Here is a 23,396-nt window from a genome sequence, read left to right as displayed (position 1 = left end):
ACTGAAAAATAAAAACTAGAAAGTCAAGAAGAAACCAGCATGGCTGCACAAAGATCTCTCAGACAAACTGAAAGACAAAAAGGACAATTACAAAAAATGGAAAGAGGGACACATAACTAAGGCTGATTATCAGCAGACAGCCAGAACATGCAAAGATGAAGTCAGGAAAACAAAGGCTCAGAATGAACAGAGACTTGCAACAGAAATCAAGGATAATAAAAAAAGTTTCTTTCAACATATTAATAACAAGAAAAAAGTCAAGGAAACTGTAGGTCCACTAAAGAGAAGATGGCAAGGAAGTAACAGGCAGTAGGGAGAAAGCAGAGCTGCTTAACTCATTCTTTGCATCAGTCTTCACACAAAAAAAAATTATAGCCCAACATACCACAAAAAACTACTGCAAAAGACAAACTAGAAACAAAAATTAAAATAAGCAAGAAAATGGTAAGAGAACACCTATCTGACCTTGACGAATATAGATCACCAGGACCCGAGAGTTTACATCCCAGAGTTCTGAAGGAGCTGGCAGAGGTTATCTCAGAGCCATTGCACCATATTTTTCAAAAATCCTGGAGCACAGGGGAAGTACCTGAGGATTGGAAAAGGGCTGATGTGGTTCCCACCTTCAATAAAGGGAAAAAAACAGACCCAGGAAACTACAGACCAATCACTCTAACATCAATACCTGGGAAGATCCTGGAAAAGATAATCAAAAAACAGATCTGCGAATGACTAGAAGCAAACAAAGTTATAACTGGTAGCCAGCACGGGTTTGTTAAAAACAGATCATGCCAAACCAATCTTATTTCATTCTTTGATAAAGTGACTAAATTAGTAGACCAGCGAAACGCTGTGGACATAGTATACTTGGACTTCAGTAAGGCATTCAACAAAGTAGACCACAATCTACTGCTTGGTAAGATGTTGACACTTTGGAAAAAGTTCAGAGAAGAGCAACTAAGATGATCAAAGGCCTGGAGACTAAAACATATGAAGAACAGTTGCAGGACTTGGGTTTGGATAGTCTAAAGAAAAGAAGAAATAGGGGTGACATGATAGCAGTATTCCAGTATTTGAGAGGCTACCACAAAGAAGAGAGGGTCAAATTATTCTCCAAAGCACCAGAGGGCAGGAGAAGAAACAATGGTTGGAAACTGATCAAAGAGAAGCAACCTGAAATTAAGGAGAAAGTTCCTAACAGTGAGGACAATTAACCAATGGAACAGCTTGCCTTCAGAAATCGTGGGGGCTCCATCACTGGAGGTTTTTAAGAAGAGACTGGACAGTTACTTGTCTGAGATAGTATAAGTTCTCCTGCTTGAGCGGGAGGCTGGACTAGAAGACCTCCAAGGTCCCTTCCAACTCTATTCTATTCTATTCAAACAAAGTTATAACTAGTAGCTGTCATGGTTCCGACAGATGAAACCCATCAAAAGAACTTTGAGGCGAAATTCTTCCTTAAAGAACGTTTATTCGGGAAACAAAGTATTGGCACTGCATAGTTGAACCCAAAAACTAAATTCCCTTCCCCCGGATACAAAGTAACAAAGTACAATTCCCACCCCCAATAAACTGTCATAAACACATTCCCCAATTAGCTTCAAGCGTGGGCTTTCTCCTCAGCTCCTCAGCCCGCCAAAATGTTATCAGTTTGTCCTTGAGTTCCCACAGCAGCGTTATTATTATGGCTAGCTGAGCTTACATCCCAACCACCCCCCCGCTGCACCTGATTTCTAAAAGTAAGAAAAAGCATGTTAAAGGAATAGAGAAAATGGCTGCATTTCCATCAGTTGTCAGAGCAGGAACATCCAATGTTAGCAGCGTTGACATCAGCCAGCACAGGTTTGTTAAAATCAGATCATGCCAAACCAATCTTATTTCATTCTTTGATAAAGTGACTAAATTAGTAGACCAGAGAAATGCTTTGGACATGGTATACTTAGATTTCAGTAAGGCATTTGACAAAGTACACCACAACCTGTTACTTAGTAAGCTAGAAAAAGGTGGGCTAGACAATATCACCACCTGATGGATCTGTAGCTGGCTGACAAACAGTACTCAGCGAGTAGTCCTCAATGGTAGTACATCCACATGGAGAGAAGTAAGCAGTGGGGTACCACAAGGTACAAGAAACAATGGTTGGAAACTAAACAAAGAGAGAAGTAACCTGGAATTAAGGAGACTTCCTAACAGTGAGGACAATTAACCAGTGGAACAGCTTGCCTTTAGAAATCGTGGGCGCTCCATCACTGGAGGTTTTTAAGAAGAGACCACTAGTCAGTCACTTGTCTGAAATGGTATAGGTTCTCCTACTTGAGCAGGGGGCTGGACTAGAAGACCTCCAAGGTCCCTTTCAGCTCTATTCTATTCCAAAAAGATCTGCCTTTTCAGTGGCCACCTCTACTTTTTGAATAATCTGTCCTCCAATATATGGTTGGTCCCTACCCTATAGGCCTTTAGTAATGCAGTTGAGACTGGCTATTGCCCTGGGCCTTTGGGTCTGGATAGGTAGAGTCCCGTTTGCTGTGTGGCAGCACACTTTAGTCCGGTCACCATTTAATGGTTTTAGTTGATTTTTATTTTGTTGCTTTGTACCTTTAGTTGAGTTTTGCATTTCACCCAGAATCACCTTCTTGAATTGGGTGGCCATATAAATGTTTCCAATAAATAAATCTCATCAAGAATATATAACCTTTGTGAGTTATAGCTTATCTTGTGAAGTATTTGCATTTTTAAATTATTTTTATTTTTATAAATGGTTAGTGGACAGACATTATCTAATAACATTGTAGCAATATTGCAAACCTCTACAAAGTGGGGAGAAACAGAACCCAAAAAGACAATGGTAAGCCATTTCAGTATTCATTGTCAAAGGAAACTACAGGTAATCCTTGAGTTATGACAGTTCACTTAGCAACTGTTCAAAGTTACGATATAACCCCCCCCCAAAGTACTTACGACAGTCCCAAAGTTACGAATGTTGCAGCACCACAGCAGTCATTCACCCTTACGAACAACCGCAGAGGCACTGCAACATTCACCCTGCTTATTCACCCCCGTGCCGGGTCTCCACAGGCACTTGGCCTGTGGATACTCACCTTGAGAAGATCTAGCGAGCCTTTGATTTCTTGGCCTGGTTCGCTGCTTCAGGCCTTCGGTGCGTTTGCAGAGAATGGAGGCCTAAACTACTGAAAGATCACGTGAGATCACTAGTGCGAGCTCTCGCGCTACTGATCTCGTGTGATCTCATGGTACTTTAGGCCTCTGTTCTGTGCAAACGGAGGCCTGGACAATATCTGCGGCAAAAGGCTTTGCAAACGGAGGGAAGGCCTGAAGAACCAAAGCCTTCCCTCCATTTGCAAAGCCTTTTGCCATCTTTGCAAAAAGGCCTTGCTGTTGAGAACGAAGGCTGGGAGGGACACGCACGTCCCTCCTAGCCTCCGTTTAGGGCAGCAAAGGCCTTTCCTCAAGGCCTTTACCGCTGAGAATGGAGGCCCAGAGGGGTGCATTTGTCCCTCCAGTCCATTTAGGGGAAAGTCCTTTGCTGATGACCAGAGCTTATAGGGACACAATCTCTCATCCCTGCACACCTCGGCAAGCCTTTGCTCAAGGCAAAACCGTGGCAGAGAGGCTGGAGAGAAGACAGCTCCCTTGATCATTGAGATCTACGTAAGGTAAGTGACCCGGTCAGGCAGGATGGGGGGGGGAGGGGGAAGCATCTCAGTGGGTTGGGGGAGGCCTTGGGTGGTTGGAAGCACTAGGCCCCCCCCATGGCCTTCCCCATCCTGAGATACCTCGTGCACCTAACAACCCACACATTTGATTAGCAAAATGCGTGGGCGAAAGCAGGGAGTGATCACGTTCAAGTTACGTGATTCACTCCTATGAATCCTCGGGTTACAAATGTAATTGGCAGGCTCCATTACATTCGTAACTCGAGGATTACCTGTACATGGATGTGTTCGTGTAGTCACCAGGAGTTAACTGACTTCAAGGGCCTCTTTATTTTATTGGGAGTACAGCAAAGTTAATTCAAACACAAAAATTAAAAAGAACAAAAATATTCAAGCTCACTCACTACAAAGCAAGTTTTTGTTGTTGTAATTGGGCCTCTGAATTAGTTTTGACTCTAGGTGGCTACATGGATATCAATTTTCTTTCCCATGCAGCCTAAGGGTAGTTTAGCACCCAATGCAGCCTATCAGAACAGAAAATACTGTTATTAACAGAAAGCAATCATATTAACTTTGAGCAAAAAGAACTGTTAACATAGGTCCAACAGACTATTGCTGTGATAATTCATTCAATTTCACTTAAGAATAAGGTTTGCTATAAAAGTATATTTACTTAATTCAGAGGACTTTACAGAGATGTTATGTCAGGATGCAAGTAACTATTATTTCAAAGGAGTCAGTTTTTCATTTGGAAAATATGAAACAATGAAAAGAGAAAAAAATCTATTTTCAAAATGTCTAAAATTATCTTTACACTTTATTTTTTTAGGGAGATATATAAATGACTACAAAGGAATAACAGGGAATGTATTCACCAGTACACAGTAGACCTGTCAAAGCAGAGATTTCTTGTCAGAAAACAGCAGAGTCTGTTAACAGTTTCTAATTTTTGCGAATTTTTTTTGCAGTAGCAACCAACATGTTAGCTGACATTTATGCCAAATGTCTTACCTAGCTTTATTTATGCAAAAAAACCCACCCCACCCACCTCAGAACAGTGTACATTTCTTCTTTTAAGCATGAACACAATCTATTTATGCTACAACACATTGACAGAATTGTAACATGTCACTATTATCTCATCTCTCCAATCTGGTCAACCTTATTAAAGTGCCACCTGTGGCTATCCTGAAAATGAAACTGTTAAGAGCAGACATTCATTCATTCAAAGAATCTACAGTGCATTCAGAAAGTATTCAGACCCCCTTCACTTGCAATTTAGCTCAGATTCCTCCCATTTCTCTTGATAGTTGCTGACATGTTTCTACACCTTGATTGGTGTCCACCTGCAGTAAATTAAATTGATTGGACATGATTTGGAAAGGCACACACCTCTCTATAGAAGGCCTCACAGCTGACAATGCATATTGTAGCAGAGCAAAAGCCTGCAAAGCTCAGAGACAGGATTATTGCAAGGCACAGATCTGGGGAAGGCTACAATAAAAATTTCTGCTGCAGGACTTCCGGTTTTGCGCAGTAGGGCAGCAGCCGAGGGATCGCAGGGCTCCGCTCCCTAAGGCTGATTTCTGCCTGCCAGGGGACCCTAAATGGGCCTGAAGTTGCCCCATAGAGGCAACACAGAAGGGGGGAAGTCCCGCTGATTGCGGAGAGATGGTGGTCGATCCAATCAGTTTGGAAAAAGCCCTCCAGAAACCAGCAGGAGGCTAGCTCAACTTCCGAGTCTAGCCCAAGCTACAAGCAACCGAAGTCCAAAAGTATTACTCCAAGCTGACTGTAAACAACGTGTTTGGAACTGGGTAAGAACAGTGATTTTCTCTCTTCTATTTGGAAATTGATTTCCTGGGGAAAAAAAACCAAGAAGCAAAAAGCCTCCGAAAGTGAGAAGGAGGGGGACTTTTGCTCCACCCTCCTGCAGATGGAAGCGGCAAATTAAACCTTTCAGGAGGAATAAAAATATATTGAAATAAGAAGAATATAAGACTTAATTTGGATAAGTTTGAAATCAGTGGAATCTGTTAAGATTTTCCTTTTATATCACCAAAACAGAAGTAAATAAGTGTTTATTACTGAAAGAACTGGTGCTGACATCTAGTGGTGGATGAAAATATTACAACAGCTGCTCTACTACAGAGACTGGCAAGGCCCAGGAAAAGATAAATTTTATCTTGGTGACCTTCAATGTCTTAATAACAAAGAACAGCTGTGATAAAAAAAGGAAACATCTTGGGCTGTCTATAAAGTGAGAATTATAAACTCTAAAAAAAAAGAATTGACCTTTCTGGATTACAAATACTAACTCAACTGTGACTCTAAAGCCATCTGCAGAGAAAGGAAACCCCTGAGTTTTGGCTGTCATGGAAAACCAGAGATCTGCAGAAAGAATATACCAAGAAAAAACAAATACTTTTCAGAAGGACATCTATGCTATGTTGCAACTAATCCAAACAACAATAATCTCAAACCACGAGGAAATTAAACATAACCTTGAAAATATTAAATGAACACATCTCCAATTTAACTTTACAACATAAAAATTCTCAGAAAATAAAAATAGAGAGTGAGCAGAGAAAACAGACAACTGATTATGAGACAGAGGAAAATTCAAGATGGAATTTAACAATACTAGGAAATATGACTTAACCCAGATGGAAAAAAATCTACAGGGAACTCTGGACATGGAAAAGACAAACTACACTTTAAGATTACAAAATAAGTTTGAGGACAAGAAAAAAGATTTGGTAAAATGGATTTTGCCAGAACTATGAGATCTTGAGACAAAAAATAATAAATAAAATCAAGAAAGACAAAAAGGAAAAGATTTTCAATGAATATGAAGGGGCAAAACCTTCCTATAAAAACATCTTACCTGTTTTGCCTTTTGTACCTGCAATAACATCTATAAGTTTATGGGAAGACTCTTTGATTCATCAAAGCATATTGAACAAGAAAGATGTTGGGCAAAAAAAAAAAAGGCTAAAGTGAGAATCAAGAAATTAGATGATGGGAATTATCAGAGGGAGTATTTAAAAATTAAACATTTGTTTGAATATGGTTAAAGAAATAGAAAGCTTTTGAATATAAATGAAGTTTAGTTTAAGAGGGATGAGCCCCTAAAGTAATATAGTATGCCTTCTTTCTTTTTTCTTTTGTGTTTGGTTTTATTTTTTGACATGAGAAATATAAAAATGTTGGGATGGTTTATATAGAAGAAATATTTTCTCTGTTTTGTCTTTTTTTGTTTTTATTTCCTTTTAAGATATGAGAAATGTAAAAATGTGATGGCTTGTATGAGAAAAAAGATTTAAATACTTAAGTGTAACTAATTTTGAGAAAACCTTAACCAGTAAGAATATTTTGAATACTGTAGGGAAAACAAATTTAAATAAGAATGTAAAAAGGATTTATGATGAGGCAATCAAGATGATCAATGAAAAGAAGCTTTATACTGATGTGGTTATTTGCAGAAACATGAGAAAAATGTTTATATTTAATTGTCATTTATTTAAATAAGAACTGTATTAATTTAAGATTGGCTAAAGAGAATACTATTGGAAGAAGAGGAAATCAAGTAAAGTTATTATATGGACTATAGAATTATAGAAATTAATTGTTATTGTTTTTTAAACACTAACCCAGACAACACGATGTTTACCAAATATTAAGGTGTATGTTAAAAATCAATAAAACATATTTTAAAAAAAATTCTGCTGCACTGAAGGTTCCTAAGAGCACAGTGGCCTCCATAATTCTCAAATGGAATAAGTTTGGCACAACCAGGACTCTTCCAAGAGCTGGTCACCCGGTCAAACTGAGCAATCGGGGAGAAGGGCCTTAGTAAGAGAGGTGACCAAGAACCCGATGGTCACTCTGACTGAGCGCCAGAGATCCTGTGTGGAGATGGGACAGAGTTCCAGAAGGACAACCATCACTGCAGCCCTCCACTGATCTGGGCTTTATGGCAGAGTGGCTAGACGGAAGCCTCTCCTCAGTGCAAAACAAATGAAACCCCACTTGGAGTTTGCAAAAAAGCACCTGAAGGACTCTCAGACTGTGAGGAAGAAGATTCTCTGGTCTGATGAAACCAAGATTAAACTGTTTGGCCTCAATTCTAAATGTTATGTCTGGAGGAAACCAGGCACTGCTCATCACCTGCCCAATATCCCAACAGTGAAGCATGGTGGTTGGAGCATCATGCTGTGGGGGTGTTTTTCAGCAGCAGGGACTGGGAGACTGGTCAGGGTTGAGGGAAAGCTGAATGGAGCAAAGTACAGGGATATCCTCAATGAAAACCTGTTCCGCAACAGTCATGACCTCAGACTGGGCCGAATGTTCACTTTCCAACATGACACCAACCCTAAGCAGACAGCCAAGACAACACAGGAGTGGCTTAGGGACAACTCTGTGAATGTCCTAGAGTGGCCCAGCCAGAGCCCTGACTTGAACCTTATTGAACATCTCTGGAGGGACCTGAAATGTCTGTCCACCAACGGTCGCCATCCAACCTGACTGAGCTTGAGAGGATTTGCAAGGAACAATGGCAGAAAATCCACCAGTCCAGGCGTGCAAAGCTTGTCGCGTCATACCCAAACAGACCTCGAGGCTGCAATTGCTGCTAAAGGTGCTTCAACTAAGTACTGAGTGAAGGATCTGAATACTTATGCCAATGTGATATTTCAATTTTTTTCTTTTTAATAAATTTACAGACATTTCTAAAATTCTGTTTTCACTTTGTCATTATGGGGTACTAAGTGTAGATTAATGAGAAAAAATGAATTTCAACAGCTGTAAAATCAGGCTGCAGCATAACAAAATTGACAAAAGTGAAGGGGGTCTGAATACTTTATGAATACATTGTATGTTGATTGGTAAGCAGAAAAATAGCTTTCAAATCAGCTCTACAGACTGATAGTGGGGGAGGGAAGAATATGAGAGAAAACAGTTTCAGCAAATACTCCAGTATTTTCAACAGTTTAATTTCTTTTTTTTAATAGTATTTTATTAATTTTCTATTATTACAATTCATTAGTGCTTAATGAACGTGTTGTCTGGGTTGATTTGTTTTGCTTAGTAATACAAGTTAGGTTCTTATTCTCTATCCCGTTTTTCTAGCCATTGATAAAATAAGTTCCATGTTTGAAAATATTAAACCTAAACTTTTTTTATTAGGTATAATTCCAGAAAAATTTGATAAACAAAGTGTATATTTAACATTACATGTACTAACAGCAGCGAGGATTGTATTTCCTCAGCACTGGAAAAATGAAAAAACACCATTGGAGGAAGAGACAATCAAGAAAATACTGGACTGTGCTGAAATGGATGTTTCCGTAACATCTTTTCTAACCAAGTATGTATTTTTGTCCAAAATTTTTTGCTTTAACACACGTCCACCACAGGTGATAATATGTACCAGGATTTTGATTACATTTCCAACATTTACTAGACATATTTTTAAACATTTTTGCTAACCTAACAGGTGGTAAATGCCATCTATAAAACATTTTATATAAGTTTTCTTTATACGAAGTTGCCATGGTCAATTTATAGTTTCTTTCCCAAAGATTTTGCCATTTCTCTAATTCTGTATTGTATCCAAAAAATTTCACCCATATTATCATTGTTTCTTTCACTTGTTCATCTTCCATTTTCAAGTTCAATAAAAAGTTATACAATTTCTTAATCAGTTTTGCATCAGAAGTCAACAACACCTGATCAAACATTGTCTGGTCTTTATAAAAACCATATATTTTAACATCTTTATCATACCTCGATTGCATTTGCAGTTGAGGCCACCATGATAAGTCAATACCTTGATCTTCTAACTCTTGTTTCAATTTTAATTTCCCATCTGTGTTCAGAATATCCTTATATGTTAGAATATCCTTATATGTTAGACTTTTCTCAAGTTTGACTAAGTTTGGGTGAACAAATGCTTCCATCATTGATAGCCATCCTGGGATTTTCATACAGATTTTTGGTTTTATCTTTTCCCATAGAAATAATAATGTGTTTCTTATGTAGTGGTTTTGGAAATATCTATGGGTTTTATTCTTTTCATACCATAAAAATGCGTGCCATGCAAGTTGCAAGTCATGTCCTTCTAAATATAACAACCTTTTGTTTCTAAGGGTTATCCATTCTTTTAACCATGTTAGAGCACATGCTTGCTAGTATAAGACCCAATCTGGTAGTCAAAATCCTCCGTTTTCTTTAGCTTCTTGTAGCATTTTCAGTTTAATTCTGGCTTCCTTCCTTGCCAAATAAATGTCGAGATCAGTGTATTCAGATCATCAAAAAACCTTTTCTCTATGTTTATAGGTACTGTTTGAAATAAAAAGAAGAATTTTGGTAAAATATTCATTTTCACAGTAGTTATTCTTCCTAGCACTGATAGTTGTAGGGTTTTCCATTTTTCCAAATCTGATTTTGTTTGATTTAGTAATTTTATATAATTATCTTCTTTTAGCATTGCACATCTTGCTGTTAAGTACATTCCCAAATATTTAACTTTCTTAACTATTTTTAAGTCTATTTTTTCTGACAGTTGTTTTTTTTTGCTTATCTGTAAGGTTTTTGACTATTAACTTTGGTTTTTTCTCTGTTTATTTTCAATCCTGCTATTTCTCCAAATTCTTCTATCCTTTTCAATAGTTTAAGAGTTGTCTCCAGCGGTTCTTCTAAAATGAATACCAGGTCATCTGCAAATGCTTGTGATTTATAGCTTTCATCTTTTATCTCCATTCCTTTAATAATAATAATAATAATAATAATAATAATAATAATAATAATAATAATAATAATAATAATAATAATAATAATAGTAATAATAATAATAATAAAGTTGGAAGGGACCTTGGAGGTCAGCTAGTCCAACCCCCTGCTCAGGCAGGAAACCCTATACCATTTCGGACAAATGGCTGTCCAGTCTCTTCTTAAAAACTTTCAGTGTTGGAGCATTCACAGCTTCTGGAGGCAGGTTGTTCCACTGGTTAATTGTTCTAACTGTCAGGAAGTTTCTCCTTAGTTCTAGGTTGCTTCGCTCTTTGGTTAGTTTCCATCCATTGCTTCTTGTCCTGCCTTCAGGTGCTTTGAAGAATAGCTTGACTCCCTCTTCTTTGTGGCAGCCCCTGAGATATTGGAACACTGCTATCATGTCACCCCTCATCCTTCTCTTCATTAGACTAAATTTAATTTCCGGATCTTGTCTGATATTTCTGTTGAGAACTTCCAAAGTTAATATAAATAAGTGTAGATTAATAAGAAAAATATGAATTTCAACAGCTATAAAATCAGGCTGCAGCATAACAAAATTGACAAAAGTGAAGGGGGTCTGAATACTTTAAGAATACATTGTATGTTGATTGGTAAGCAGAAAAATAGCTTTCAAATCAGCTCTACAGACTAATGAAATGTGTTTTAAAAGAATGACTTAAACTTATAAAACTACAAAATCACTGATTCTAGAGGGGAGGAAGGAAGGCATTTATTCCTAAGTCAGGCATATTTTAATAAAAAATATAAAATGTATAAAAATAAAATACTAGAACAGCTGAACTTTAAATGGGCTTCAACAGAGTTGCTTTAATTGATGGCAGGTGTGTACTGAGTGCTATTTAACATCAGTTTGAATGTGATTGGTTAATTTTGTGTATTGCTTGACAAGAACAGTCAAAATGCTCTAATGCTGAGAATGGGTGCTGGCAATGCAACTGTCCTGGGGCAGCTCTGGTGCAAAGGTTGGTTGTATGCTCTGTTACCATACCTTTTGGGGCAAATATACAATTTTCTCAAGGCAATTCTATTCACTATGATCATACTCCAAAGATGGTGAGTTTATGGGATGTTCCTGCTGGTTAAACAACAATGATCAGATCCTACTGCTATAATACTATGGCTAGTAGGAAAACAAATCGCAGTGCAAAATTATAAAAATGCAAAATTAGTATTTTGCAACTGAAACAGGAAGTAGTAAAATTTGCAGCAAAAGGAAAAAAATATACAATCAAATTAACAAGCAGAAATCTTTCTAGAGATTTAGCATGAAAACTTATACATCTTATAAGTAAAAGCCTGCTGGTACAAGGTGGCTTCCAAAATTATAATTCTACTTCAAATCCAAAGTCTAATAAAGCCTATTTTATATATTGATTGAATATTGTTTGTGCTTGTGCTGTGCAGTGTTTTCAATTTAATTCCCCAAAGCTGTATGTTCCTAGGAAAATATGCAGCCACTTTCAAGAGTTACAGAGAATGCCACATTTCATGTCTCACACATTTCAAAGTACAGAACGGAATCTGAATTGCTACACATTCATAATGCTTGTGTTTTGAAAATATTTTTGACATAACAATGAAAAGTGGCCAAAAGTATTCTAGAGCACTTCTCAAGGACAAAATTGTAGATCTTTATTTTTATCTGTATACAGGGATGCCATTGCATTGAACCAAAATAGCTCAAAAAAGAAGCCTTAACTATTATAATAGGAGAGATGCAAATTCAGCCATGTAGGAATGAAGAAAGTCCCATGGCACTTGACCCATTTTGCTAGTTCCCTTTACCCATTCTATCTAGAACACATATCTGAAATAAGCAACATTAATCTTTAGAACAGAGAGCACAGAAATACACTCATCTCAAGTAGGATTCATAAATATCATCCAAATACTGTAAATTTATTGGAAAAAATGCTTTTTGCAGAATTGGATTACAATTGATTTACCAGGAGTGATTTTTTCCTTTCAATTTGGAAAAGCAGATTTTACAGGGCACACTGTTGGCCTGTGGCATTCTATACAGAACTGCAATTTTGCAACATGACATGAAATGTATAAAACCAATCAAGATAGTAGATGATGGTAAACTGTTAAATATTATTTTTATAGTTAGCTCTACTGCTTATAAAAGGAGAAGGAACAAATAAGTGTTATCACAACATTTTAAAAATACTTTTTTTCAGAAAAAAAGGTGTTAAAGAGGTTTTCAGTCAAATACGAATAGATACCAAAAAGTCAACTATCATCAGCTTCAGGGAATGCAGAGCTTTCCATTTCATCCAAGATATTACCCCTTTCTAAATTAGATTTAAAGCCTAATTTTCAAAAATAGAACAATACCCTAGGAATCGGCATGATGGTTGTTGAGTGAGAAAATTAAACTTAGGGAAATTTAGACTCCAGGCAATCTCTGTGCCTTCTCCTTAAAGTGCTAAGTGGATCCTTAAATGGGGCTGTACTTTATCCAAAGTTAATTACCACAATTCCCTTTTTTCAAACTAGTTTGCCACAACTCAGTGCCATTGGAGACTGAGAGAAACACAACTACCAACTTGCTTAACATTCAACATTTCTTTTCCATTTATCTGTGGAACATGAAGTCAAACCTGAAAGACATAATCCTCTATAATCAGTACTATCTGTCCTTAACACAACTTGAATGTATGCATATACTCCATGATAAACATTTTTTCAGTCAACATGACAATGGCTTTCGCACCAGTTTGCCTAATTCAGGTTTAAGTTTTATAAATCCAACTAAACTGCACCAAATTTGCAGTTTTCTTAACACCTACCAAACTTAAGAAAAAAACAAGCATCATCAAATCAGTCCCAAATTAACTCATACCTTATACACGTCTCTATAATAAACTAGGTTCTAAGGTATGTCCATGATAAGGTAGCATAAACTATGTTTGAAAATACCATACTTAGTTGAGACTGTCCCTCATACATAATTTTCCCTCTATCTGAGAGAATATACTTTCTGAAATGCTTCATGCTTCAGTGCAACAGAACTGAAAACTGTGGGCATACAGTAGTCCAATGTCCTTATCTAATCACCCTCAAGTGACATGGAAAGAAGATATGTGTCACAGTAAAAATCCCCCTCCACTTAATAAATAATATAAAGTTCTGAAATTATCTCCACTTCTGAGACAGCTTTACAAGAGGCTTCTTGGGGCTTCTTCCCTTACACTTCAAAGCACCTTTTTAGAGCAGTACAGATGTAAGAATAATTTTTACTATAGAAGCTATCTGCATCTTTTTTTTCTTAAAGAATCACATTTGAATGATTATAAAAATTATCTATTGTAACAACATAGGTCCAGCTACACTGAAAAAAACCTTACATTGCTTATTTGAAATACATTTCATTTTAGAAACAGGCAACTAAATAGGTCTATACAAAAACTCTAAAATAATTTTTATATTAAAGAGTGTGTTAGAACAACTGAGATTAAATTTTGTTTACTGTTGATTTTGCTATAATGCTAGATATTCTGCAATCATGTGCCTGGCTCACTCCATAACAAGCACACACACCCACACTCACACAAACGTGCACACGTGTATGCTCACACACACATACAGAGCTGAAAAGAAATACACAGTGATCATTAATGCTCTGGGATTTAGTTTCACAGTCTTATTAATACAAAGGAAACCAGACCCCACAATCTGAGGAGAAAATCCAGGACAGAAAAGCAAGCATACCTCATTAGCTCATATGAAATTATATAAAAAATCCACTTCTCGGTCCTTTTGAAATTTATAAAAGTTGAAATTTATAAAAGCCAACAGTAAAACATGCAAGCCAAATTGGGCATCTGTTCTATTGTCTCCCCTAGGTTGGATGATCACTTTGCCGAGCAACCACGTTTAATACAAATTCACTTGGGGTCACAATGGTACCTTTTCTTAGGGGGCAGCACAATTCCAGGTTAAGACCAGGAGAATGGCAGGCAGAAGACAAAGCAGTTAGTGGTGTTGCACTGAACTGTTCTTTTCTGCTAGGTGTTGCAGAAAACTGTCCTCACCTTGGCCCCTATGATTTAAATGCTCACTCTTAAATAGAGCAGGAGGTGGAGGCAAATGAAGGACTGGGGGGACAGGGACTGTAAGATGGTGTGGATGGTGTGAATGAAGATGTAGATGAGAATACGGATGGCCAATGGGGCGAGGAGGAAGTGTGTTTGCTGGATTCATACTGATTGCCGGAGTAGGGGCAAGTACATTCGGTGTGTTCACAACAGAAGGTACAGTGGTGGCAGAAGATGTTGTGGCAAGTGAGATCTGGGCAGAAGGTGGCACGTTAACAGGACTAGTAACACGGAAGCACTTCTCCTTGTGTGCCTTAAGCATATTGGAGAAACGGAATCGCTGGCCACACACATCACACGGATATGGCTTCTCCCCTGTGTGAGTTCTGCGGTGTCTCTTCATGTTCGGGCGACTGGTGAAACTTTTGCCACAGATTTCACAAATAAAAGGCTTCTCTCCTGTTAAAAATTATAAAATCGCACCTTTAATCAAATTCAATTTTCATTAATATAATTTTGAATGCAAATCCTACATTCAAGAAGTTGTCAGAGACTCATCTATGTCGCTGATCTACAATTTCCAGAATTGTCCATAGTTGGTCATTCTGGCTAAGGTTCATACTTCAGCTCAAAGATGTCTCAAGTTCGCACTCCAACACATTATCTTGGTTTATACTCAATAATCGTTAGTACTTCTCAACTTCTGGTCCTACATGTTATACCCTTCATTTTCCTCACCCTTTAATATGAAACTGGAGACATCCATACAATTTATTCCAATTCCTCCTTTGTTATATACTTTTAAATCATTTTCCCATTTCCAATCTTGATATTACAACACCAATAACCCTCCCATTATTTTTTATTCATTCTCTCATAGTTTCCTTTCTCTTTGGCATAAAGTCCTTTTATGCATAAAGTACCTTCTCTACTGTATTTAAGTGTTTAACTATATTCTGAATTCCCCCTCCCCGACAAGCTTTAATTCACTGTATATCCAACTCTTCAACCACATTGCCTGATAGTAGTTTATCAGGGTTTCCTCATAGACTTCACCAGACCTGCTGGAAGTTGATACAGTGCATGCCCTTATGCCCTGGTCATTTCTAGCTCCAATGTTCCATTTTCTTAACCTCCCATTCCCTTTTTACTTCATTTGCCCTCCACTCCTTTACATCATACTCACACATCTCTATCAACACCGCTTCCCAAATCCCTTCAGTGCTTTTCCACTTCTTTCTGCATCTAGTACAACCCCTTTTGCATTTTGTTCTCTGTCTTAATCTTGTCCTTCATAACTGAGGCTCTCTCATGCATTATGTCAAAAGCTTTCTTCTTCAGAAGACACTGTGCAATCCTTAAATTAATTCTCCTTCTTTTGCTTTCCACTGTTGAAATTCAGATGACACAAGAACCTCCTTTGTTTATTTTAATTATACTGAAAACAGTATTATGTTTAGATTTTAAAGGAAAGAAAGGGCTTATGTGCTGATAAATTAAATCTGTTAACTCTCCTATGAGCTACATATCACATCAGTTAAGTCTAGTATACAGAAAACAATAAAAATGTATCCTTACCAGTGTGGGTTTTCATGTGCTCATCAAAGTACTGTTTCATATTGAAATCTTTACCACACCACTGGCACATAAACTGTTTGTGTCCAATGTGGATGCTCATGTGGGAACGAAGTTGGTACTTGTACTGAAACCTTTCATCACAGTTCTGCAACACATAATGAGGAACCAGTTATGATACAGTAGCAGTATATCAAACAGAATAGAGTTAACTTTATATAAATTTATCTGACAATGTATTTTACCACCAAAAACTTCACCGCTAAATTTGGATCATACCAATACACAATAAAACAATTAGAATTTTAAAAAATTGCAATAGAATCCTATTCAGGATGAGTTGATTCTGGTAAAAGTATAGTTTCAAAGTGAGACAAATTTTAGGTAAATACAGGTAGTCCTCGATTTACGACAATTGAGCCCAAAATTTTTGTTGTTAAGTGAGATATTTGTTAAGTGAGTTTTGCCCCATTTTATGACCTTTCTTGCCTCAGTTTTTAAATGAATCACTGCAGTTGATTAGTAACCCGGTTCTTAAATGAATCTGGCTTCCCCATTGACTTTGCTTGTCAGAAGGTCACAAAAGGTGATCACATGACCTTGGGACACAGCAACGGTCATAAATATGAACCAATTGCCAAGCATCTGAATTTTGATCACATGATCATGGGGATGCTGCAAAGGTCGTAACTGTGAAAAATGGTCATAAGTCACTTTTTTCAGTGCCGTTGTAACTTTCAACAGTCACTAAATGAACTTTTGTAAGTCAAGGACTACCTGTACTAGAAAACCCGTGAACCATTGGGTCATTGTTTCAGAGCTATTTCCTTTTTTTTAATAACAAATTTTATTAGTTTTCCAATTTAACATCCAAGTATTTAGAAAGCAATGTGGTGACTGGGTAATCAATAGTTCAGGAACAAAATTTTTAGTACATATCTCAGATTACATTAACAAAAAATCTTCTATTTCCCTTAACATTTGATATAACATACTTAAACTAGTAAATTTCTAACCATAACAAGTTCAATTAAAGCATTTGTCAATCTATTTTTTGCTTATACATATCCATATCTTGTTTTTAAGTTTTACCTAATTCTTAATTTTTAATTACAGTATTCCAATTTTAACCTTTAACATCCGTAATATTCAAATTTCGGGTAACCCAAATTTCCTTTATTTCACTACACAAAAGTTATGATATCTAAAATACACATGTTACTTACTTAAATATATTATTTTATTTCCTAAACATTTTTTATTTCTCATCCTAGTACATCACAGCTTACTAGTAGAGTAACCTTTATTGTCTCAAATCCATCATCTATATTTTCTGGGCTAAGCAATAGTTCAAGGCTGATTCCTAATATTTAATTTCCATTTCCCTTATAAATCTAAACCCTAATTATTAAGCCAAAGAGAGAGAGAGAGAGAGAGGGAAAGACAGGGAGAGAGAGAGAAAAAAAGAGAGAGGGGGGAGAGGAAAGAGAGAGAGAGAGGGAGAGAGAAAGGGAGAGAGAAAAAGAGAGAGGAGAGAAAGAGAGGGAGAGGAAAGAGAGAGAGGGAAAGAGAGAGAGAGGGGGAGAGAGAGGAAAGAGAGAGGGAAAGAGAGAGGGGGGAGAGGAAAGAGAGAGAGAGAGGGAAAGAGAGGGAGAGGAAAGAGAGAGGGGGAGAGAGGAAAGAGAAAGAGAGAGGGAGAGGAAAGAGAGAAAGAGAGAGGAAGAGGAAAGAGAGAGAAAGAGAGGGAGAGAGAGAGGAAAGAGAGGGAGAGGAAAGAGGGAAAGAGAAAGAGAAAGAAAGAGAGGGAGAGGAGGGAGAGAGGAAAGAGAGAGGGAAAGAGAGAGAGAGGGGGAGAGGAAAGAGAAAGAGAGGGAGAGAGAGGGAGAGGAAAGAGAGAAAGAGAGAGGGAGAGAGGAAAGAGAGAGAGGGAGAGGAAAGAAAGAGAGGGAGAGGAAAGAGAGAGAGAGAGAGAGGAAAGAGAGAGGGAGAGGAAAGAGAGAGGAAAGAGAGAGAGGGAGAGGAAAGAGAGAGAGGAAAGAGAGAAAGAGGGAGAGGAAAGAAAGAGAGAGGGAGAGGAGGAGGAGGAGGAGAGAGAGAGAACTCATGCACAGCAGCCTCTATTTCTTTTTAATTAAACTCTTCAATTAAGCTCCGCATCCCCTGTGTGTGTGCGTGCACATGCGTGTGCAAGTTTTGCGGCTCCCAATGTTTTCTTTTCTCTGAGAAACGGGTCCAAGTGGCTCTTTGAATGTTTAAGGTTGCCTACCCCTGGGCTAGTCTAAAGAAAAGAATAGGGGAGACATGATAGCAGTATTCCAGTATCTGAGGGGCTGCCATAACGCAGAGGGGGTCAGGTTGTTCACGAAAGCACCAGAGGGAAGGACGAGAAACAATGGTTGGAAACTGATCAAAGAGAGAAGCAACCTGGAATTAAGGAGAAACTTCCTGACAGTGAGGACAATCAACCAGTGGAACAGCTTACCTCAAGAAATCGTGGGCGCTCCATCACTGGAAATTTTCAAGAAGAGACTGGACAATTACCTGTTTGGGATGGTATAGGTTCTCCTGCTTGAGCAAGGGGCTGGACTAGAAGACCTCCAAGGTCCCTTCCAGCTCTATTCTATTCTATTCTATTCTATTCTATTCTATTCTATTCTATTCTATTCTATTCTATTCTATTCTATTCTATTCTATTCTATTCTAGAAATGCATTACTATTAACATGGGGAAAAATAAAATGTAAAATATATTTGAAAATACCAGGATGGCTTTCAACAATGGAAGCATTTATACATCCAAATTTAGTTAACTTTGAGAAAATATGGACATATAGAGATATTCTAAATTCTGAAGGGAATTTAACATCTAAGCAAGAGATGGAAAATCAGGGTGTAGATCTATCATGGTGGACATACTTATTAATGCAAGTTAGATATGATAAAGATGTTAAACTGTATGGATTTTATAAAGAGCAGACCTTGTTTGATCAGACATTATTAACCTCTGATGAGAAACTAATTACGAAAATCTATAAATTTTTATTGAATTTGAAAATGGAAGATGAACAAGTTAAAGAAACAATGATAATATGGGCAAAGAACTTTGGATACAACATAGAATTAGAAAAATGGCAAAACCTGTGGGAAAGAAATTATAAACTGACAATGGCAGCTTCTTATAAAGAAAATTTATAGAAAATGTTTTATAGATTGCACTTGCCACCAGCAAGATTGGCAAAAATGTTTAAAAATATGTCAGATAGATGTTGGAAATGTAAACACAAGTCAGGTACTTATTATTATGTATGGTGGACATGTGTTAAAGCAAAGAGGTACTGGAAAAAAATACATACTTGGCTAGAAAAGATGTTGAGAAAACATGTAGATTTTAAACCTGAACTTTTTTATTAGGTATTATGCCAGAAAAGATTGATAAACAAAGTATATATTTGATTTTACATGTGATAACAGTGGCAAAAATCATATTTGCACAATATTGGAAAAAGGAAGAAATACCATCAGAGGAAGAAATAATTAAAAAAATACTACAATGTGCGGAAATGGACAGACTAACTATGAGGTTGAAAGAAAAAGAAGAAACAGAATACTATCAGACTTGGGACTTGTTTTATCAATGGCTGGAGAAAAGAATAAAGGATTAGGAATTAAATTTGTATTAGTGAATGGTAAACTCAGACAACACGTTGTTGAATAAGTACTATTGAATTGTATGGAAAAAAATTAATAAAAATTTTCCAGAAAAAAAGAAAGAAAATGTTTGGACATTAGAAAAAAACTGCCTTTGCTGTTTTACTGAAGTTTAAATTTTTATTATTTGAAAGTGTTGTGATTGTATATGGTCTAAATGTTGACATTCAAAGCCAGCCAACTTCATGCCAGATGGTCAATCCACACTGACAAGTGTCACACACAATCAAATTTCCCCAGCCTATTTCTCTGCTAGAAAGGGTTTTTTGTTTTCTTTAAAAGAACTAAGTGGAGGTGAATCGCCTGAACTGCAAGATGGGCAGCAAATAATTTTGACAAATAAGTTGAACTGGGGAGAAAAACTGAACAAGAGTGGGGAGTTCCCCTTTTCCTTAGCAGTCTGACTAAAGCAGACATGTCAAACTCGCGATGTATCGGAACTTTTCCCCCATTGCCGGCAATGGGGTGGGCATGGTTTCCTCGTGATGCGTCTGGCCCGTAGGCCGGCAGTTTAACACCCCTGGACTAAAGTGATAATGAAAACTGTGCTTTTACAAATTGTAATTGTGAGAGATTTTATCTGTAAACCACGCAGATGAGAGTGAGATGGGCAATATCTAAATTTGATAAATTGGGGGGAGGATGTGAAAGTAATGGAAGGAATATTAGACATTAATAATCAAAAGACAGGAGGGGAGTTCTTTGGTAGCTTATCTTATAAGTGGTAATTCAAATGAGAAAAAATATGTACCTCAGTCTTACATTCCATCTCTCACATTGGGCAGGATTATATTTTTATATATAATCTAATAGATCAGGGGTGTCAAACTGACGGCCCACGGGCCAGATGCATCACGCGCAGGCCACACCCACCCTGGCTCTGCAAAGGGGCAAAAACGTTGTGATACGTCATGTGACACGATTGAGTTTGACACCCGTGTAATAGATTATAAACATAAATTACAACATCACTATATGAGAGCAAGAAACCATTCATTGTAACAATCCATGATAATCTTATAGTTTGCCTGGCACACTGTATTTTCTTTATTTTTCAGGGCTTTTATAATTTCTTTCTGTTTAATAAAGCTGTTGTTGTTTTTACCTCTGGTGAGATTGGTTTATCTCAAGGAGGGGAAGAAAGACCACATGACTATGAATGACATGGCCAGGTTGTAGTATGTAAATTATTCTGTGTCTGTTCCCACCCAGCCCCTCCTTTTAATTGTCAGAAAAGAAATACAGGTTGTGAGAGTTTTCTTTCTCACCCACACAGCAGTTAAGAAAAAGCTGTGAACTGTGGCATCTCCCGGAAGACAAGTTGTAACAGCAGTTTTTATTTTTTATGCCTCTGAGTGAGTGTTTTGACTCCTGAGACTCCCTGGACTAGTCCCTGTAGGGTTTTTTGCAAGAAACCTCATCAGCAGGAACTTGAAATCCATTAGAGAAAAATTATTTTAACCCACATCTCTGGCAAATAACTGAAAATCTTGTATGTATTCATTAGCTTTACCATTGCTTTGTTTTAGATTGCAGATCTATTCCCTACTTGAATAATCAAAGGCAACTCTAACTTTGCACCAAGTTCTGGTAAGTGTGAAGTAATGGATCATTGTCTTCAATGAGGGACACAGCCCATTTGGCTGCTCCATCTTTCAAAAGACTCAGAGCAAATGTTGGAACCATTTGTAGGAAATTCTGTTGGTTGACATGACACAAACAACTCAAATTGAGTCATAGAAGTAAAAAAAAACCCCTGATCTTGGGCTCCTCAAAACTCCTCTGGAAAATTCTTTGAGACCAAAGAATTACTGGCTGGGATGTAAGCTGTCGAACTGCCACAATGAGACAAGTCTTGTCTGAACTGCAGTGTTAATTATATTATGATACTGTGCAGGTTTGTTATTTGTATTTCCACTTGCTGTTAATGTTCTATCAGTGCTTGAGCAAGTTGTTCTGTGGACAGTAGGGTGCCTGAAGACTTGATGCAATTTCCACAATCAAAAGAAAGATTGATGCCTCTGTAAGTAGATAGTGAGGCTTTCAAAACTGATGTCAGTCCTTCCAGGTAGGCCAGGTCACGAAACAGACTCCACAAGGACTGTTGTCATTCTATTTTATTGTTGCAAGGTATAACAGAAGCTTGAAAGCCTAAAAAAGATCCTCCCCACCACCTTATAGCAAGAGAATCAAGGGATGACAATCATGAGTTTCTTCCTCACTTCCTCCTCCTTTTCATGACTAAGCTGGTGTTTACCTCATGGCTGTTGACTACATTTGTCAGTGATCTCTGTATTCCTCTACAGGCAAGCAGAAACAATCAGAAGCAAGTGGCCTCACAACTACCCTGGCCCTGTATACAATGTAGGTCTTTGTAGGTGATATCCAGCACCTTGAATTGCACCCAGAAGCCCACTGGGAGCCAGTGCAGCTTACAGCAGGGCTGCTGGGCTGCACAGCTGGAGGTGAGCAGCGGCCAAGCAAGCAAAACCGAAACCATCCCTCCCCTGCCCCCCTCCCTCCGGGCCCATGGAAAAACTGTCTTCCACAAAACCGGACCCTGGTGCCAAAAAGGTTGGGGACTGCTGGCTTACAGAACAGAGGTGTCACATGGATGTATTATGAGCACCCAAAACTACCTGTGCCTCTGCATTCTAAATCAGTTGCAGCTTCCAAATGCTTTTCAAGTACAGCCCCATGTAGACAGCATTACAGTAATGCAGCCAGGAAGTTACTAAGACATGAGTTACTGTGAGTAGGGCATCCTGGTCCAGAAATGGATACCTTCCTGCAAGAATAAGGAAGTTGGCAGAGAGACAGGTGAGTGTGTTTGTCCCTCACCCCTGGGTAAGAGCTGGGGGAGAGGAGTGGCTCCTTGCTCGGTGGGCGAGAGCGACCAGGCAGGATGCTGTTTGTGAACTGAGTTAATGTAGAATTAGTGTTCTGTGGGATAAGGGGGTATGGGATGTGACCCCTCTGCTGCAGTGAGGGAAAAGGTGGTGGTGGCTTAAAGGCACTGAGAGCAAGTGCTATAGTACAGGGGTCCCCAATCTCTGGGCCGCAGCCCGGCCTGTTTGAAACTGGGCCGCATGAGTGGTGGATCCTTGCGCTCGCACGTGAAGCTCCACTCGTGTGAGCGGAGGATGCTTGTGTTCATGCACGAGAGCGGGTGCTAATAGAAAATTATTGAAATTGGCCAAATTAAGGTTCTTTTTAAAGGGGTGTTTTAATAAATTTTTAGGGGGAACAAGGGAGGTTGGGAGGGGGGAGGATCACCTTAGGTCAGGACCAGCCATGTCTGAGGGTTGCGGTGTAGAAAGGGTGGGGGGGGAGGGTGGGGGGTTGAGGGAGGAGGGAGGTATTAGTATGGTCAGTGGGAGAGGCAGATATGGCGGGAGCAGAGGACCATATCAGGTTAGGGGAGCACGCACACGCTATTTACAAGCTTGTGGGTGCTCCGGTCCTCAGGCCCCTACTCGGTCTCCAGGAGACTTAGATCCCCCGGCCCGGGACTACCGGCTGTTGTTATGCAATGCCAGGTCCGTGGTAAATAAGGCCCCCCTCATACAAGATCTTATTTTAGAGGGGGGTGCGGACCTGGC

At 38.4% G+C, this 23,396-nt stretch overlaps 1 protein-coding gene across 1 annotated transcript in view; it reads right to left on the bottom strand.

Moving 5' to 3' along the window:
- Positions 1–12,052: 12,052 nt before the first annotated feature.
- LOC107298087 (zinc finger protein 652-like) overlaps positions 12,053–23,396 on the bottom strand; it is a gene marked incomplete at its 5' end in the record, with an annotated part of 28,722 nt that continues 17,378 nt past the window's right edge. Inside the window, 2 exons of the mRNA XM_015827450.1 lie at positions 12,053–14,971; positions 16,091–16,235. Of these exons, the coding sequence (XP_015682936.1) occupies positions 14,451–14,971; positions 16,091–16,235 (666 nt within the window). The remainder of the gene's footprint in view (positions 14,972–16,090; positions 16,236–23,396) is intronic.

This window comes from Protobothrops mucrosquamatus, unplaced genomic scaffold, assembly GCF_001527695.2.
Source record: "Protobothrops mucrosquamatus isolate PMUCROS unplaced genomic scaffold, P.Mucros_1.0 scaffold3707, whole genome shotgun sequence".
NCBI lineage: Eukaryota > Metazoa > Chordata > Lepidosauria > Squamata > Viperidae > Protobothrops > Protobothrops mucrosquamatus.
This window is presented reverse-complemented; position numbering and strand designations above follow the sequence as displayed.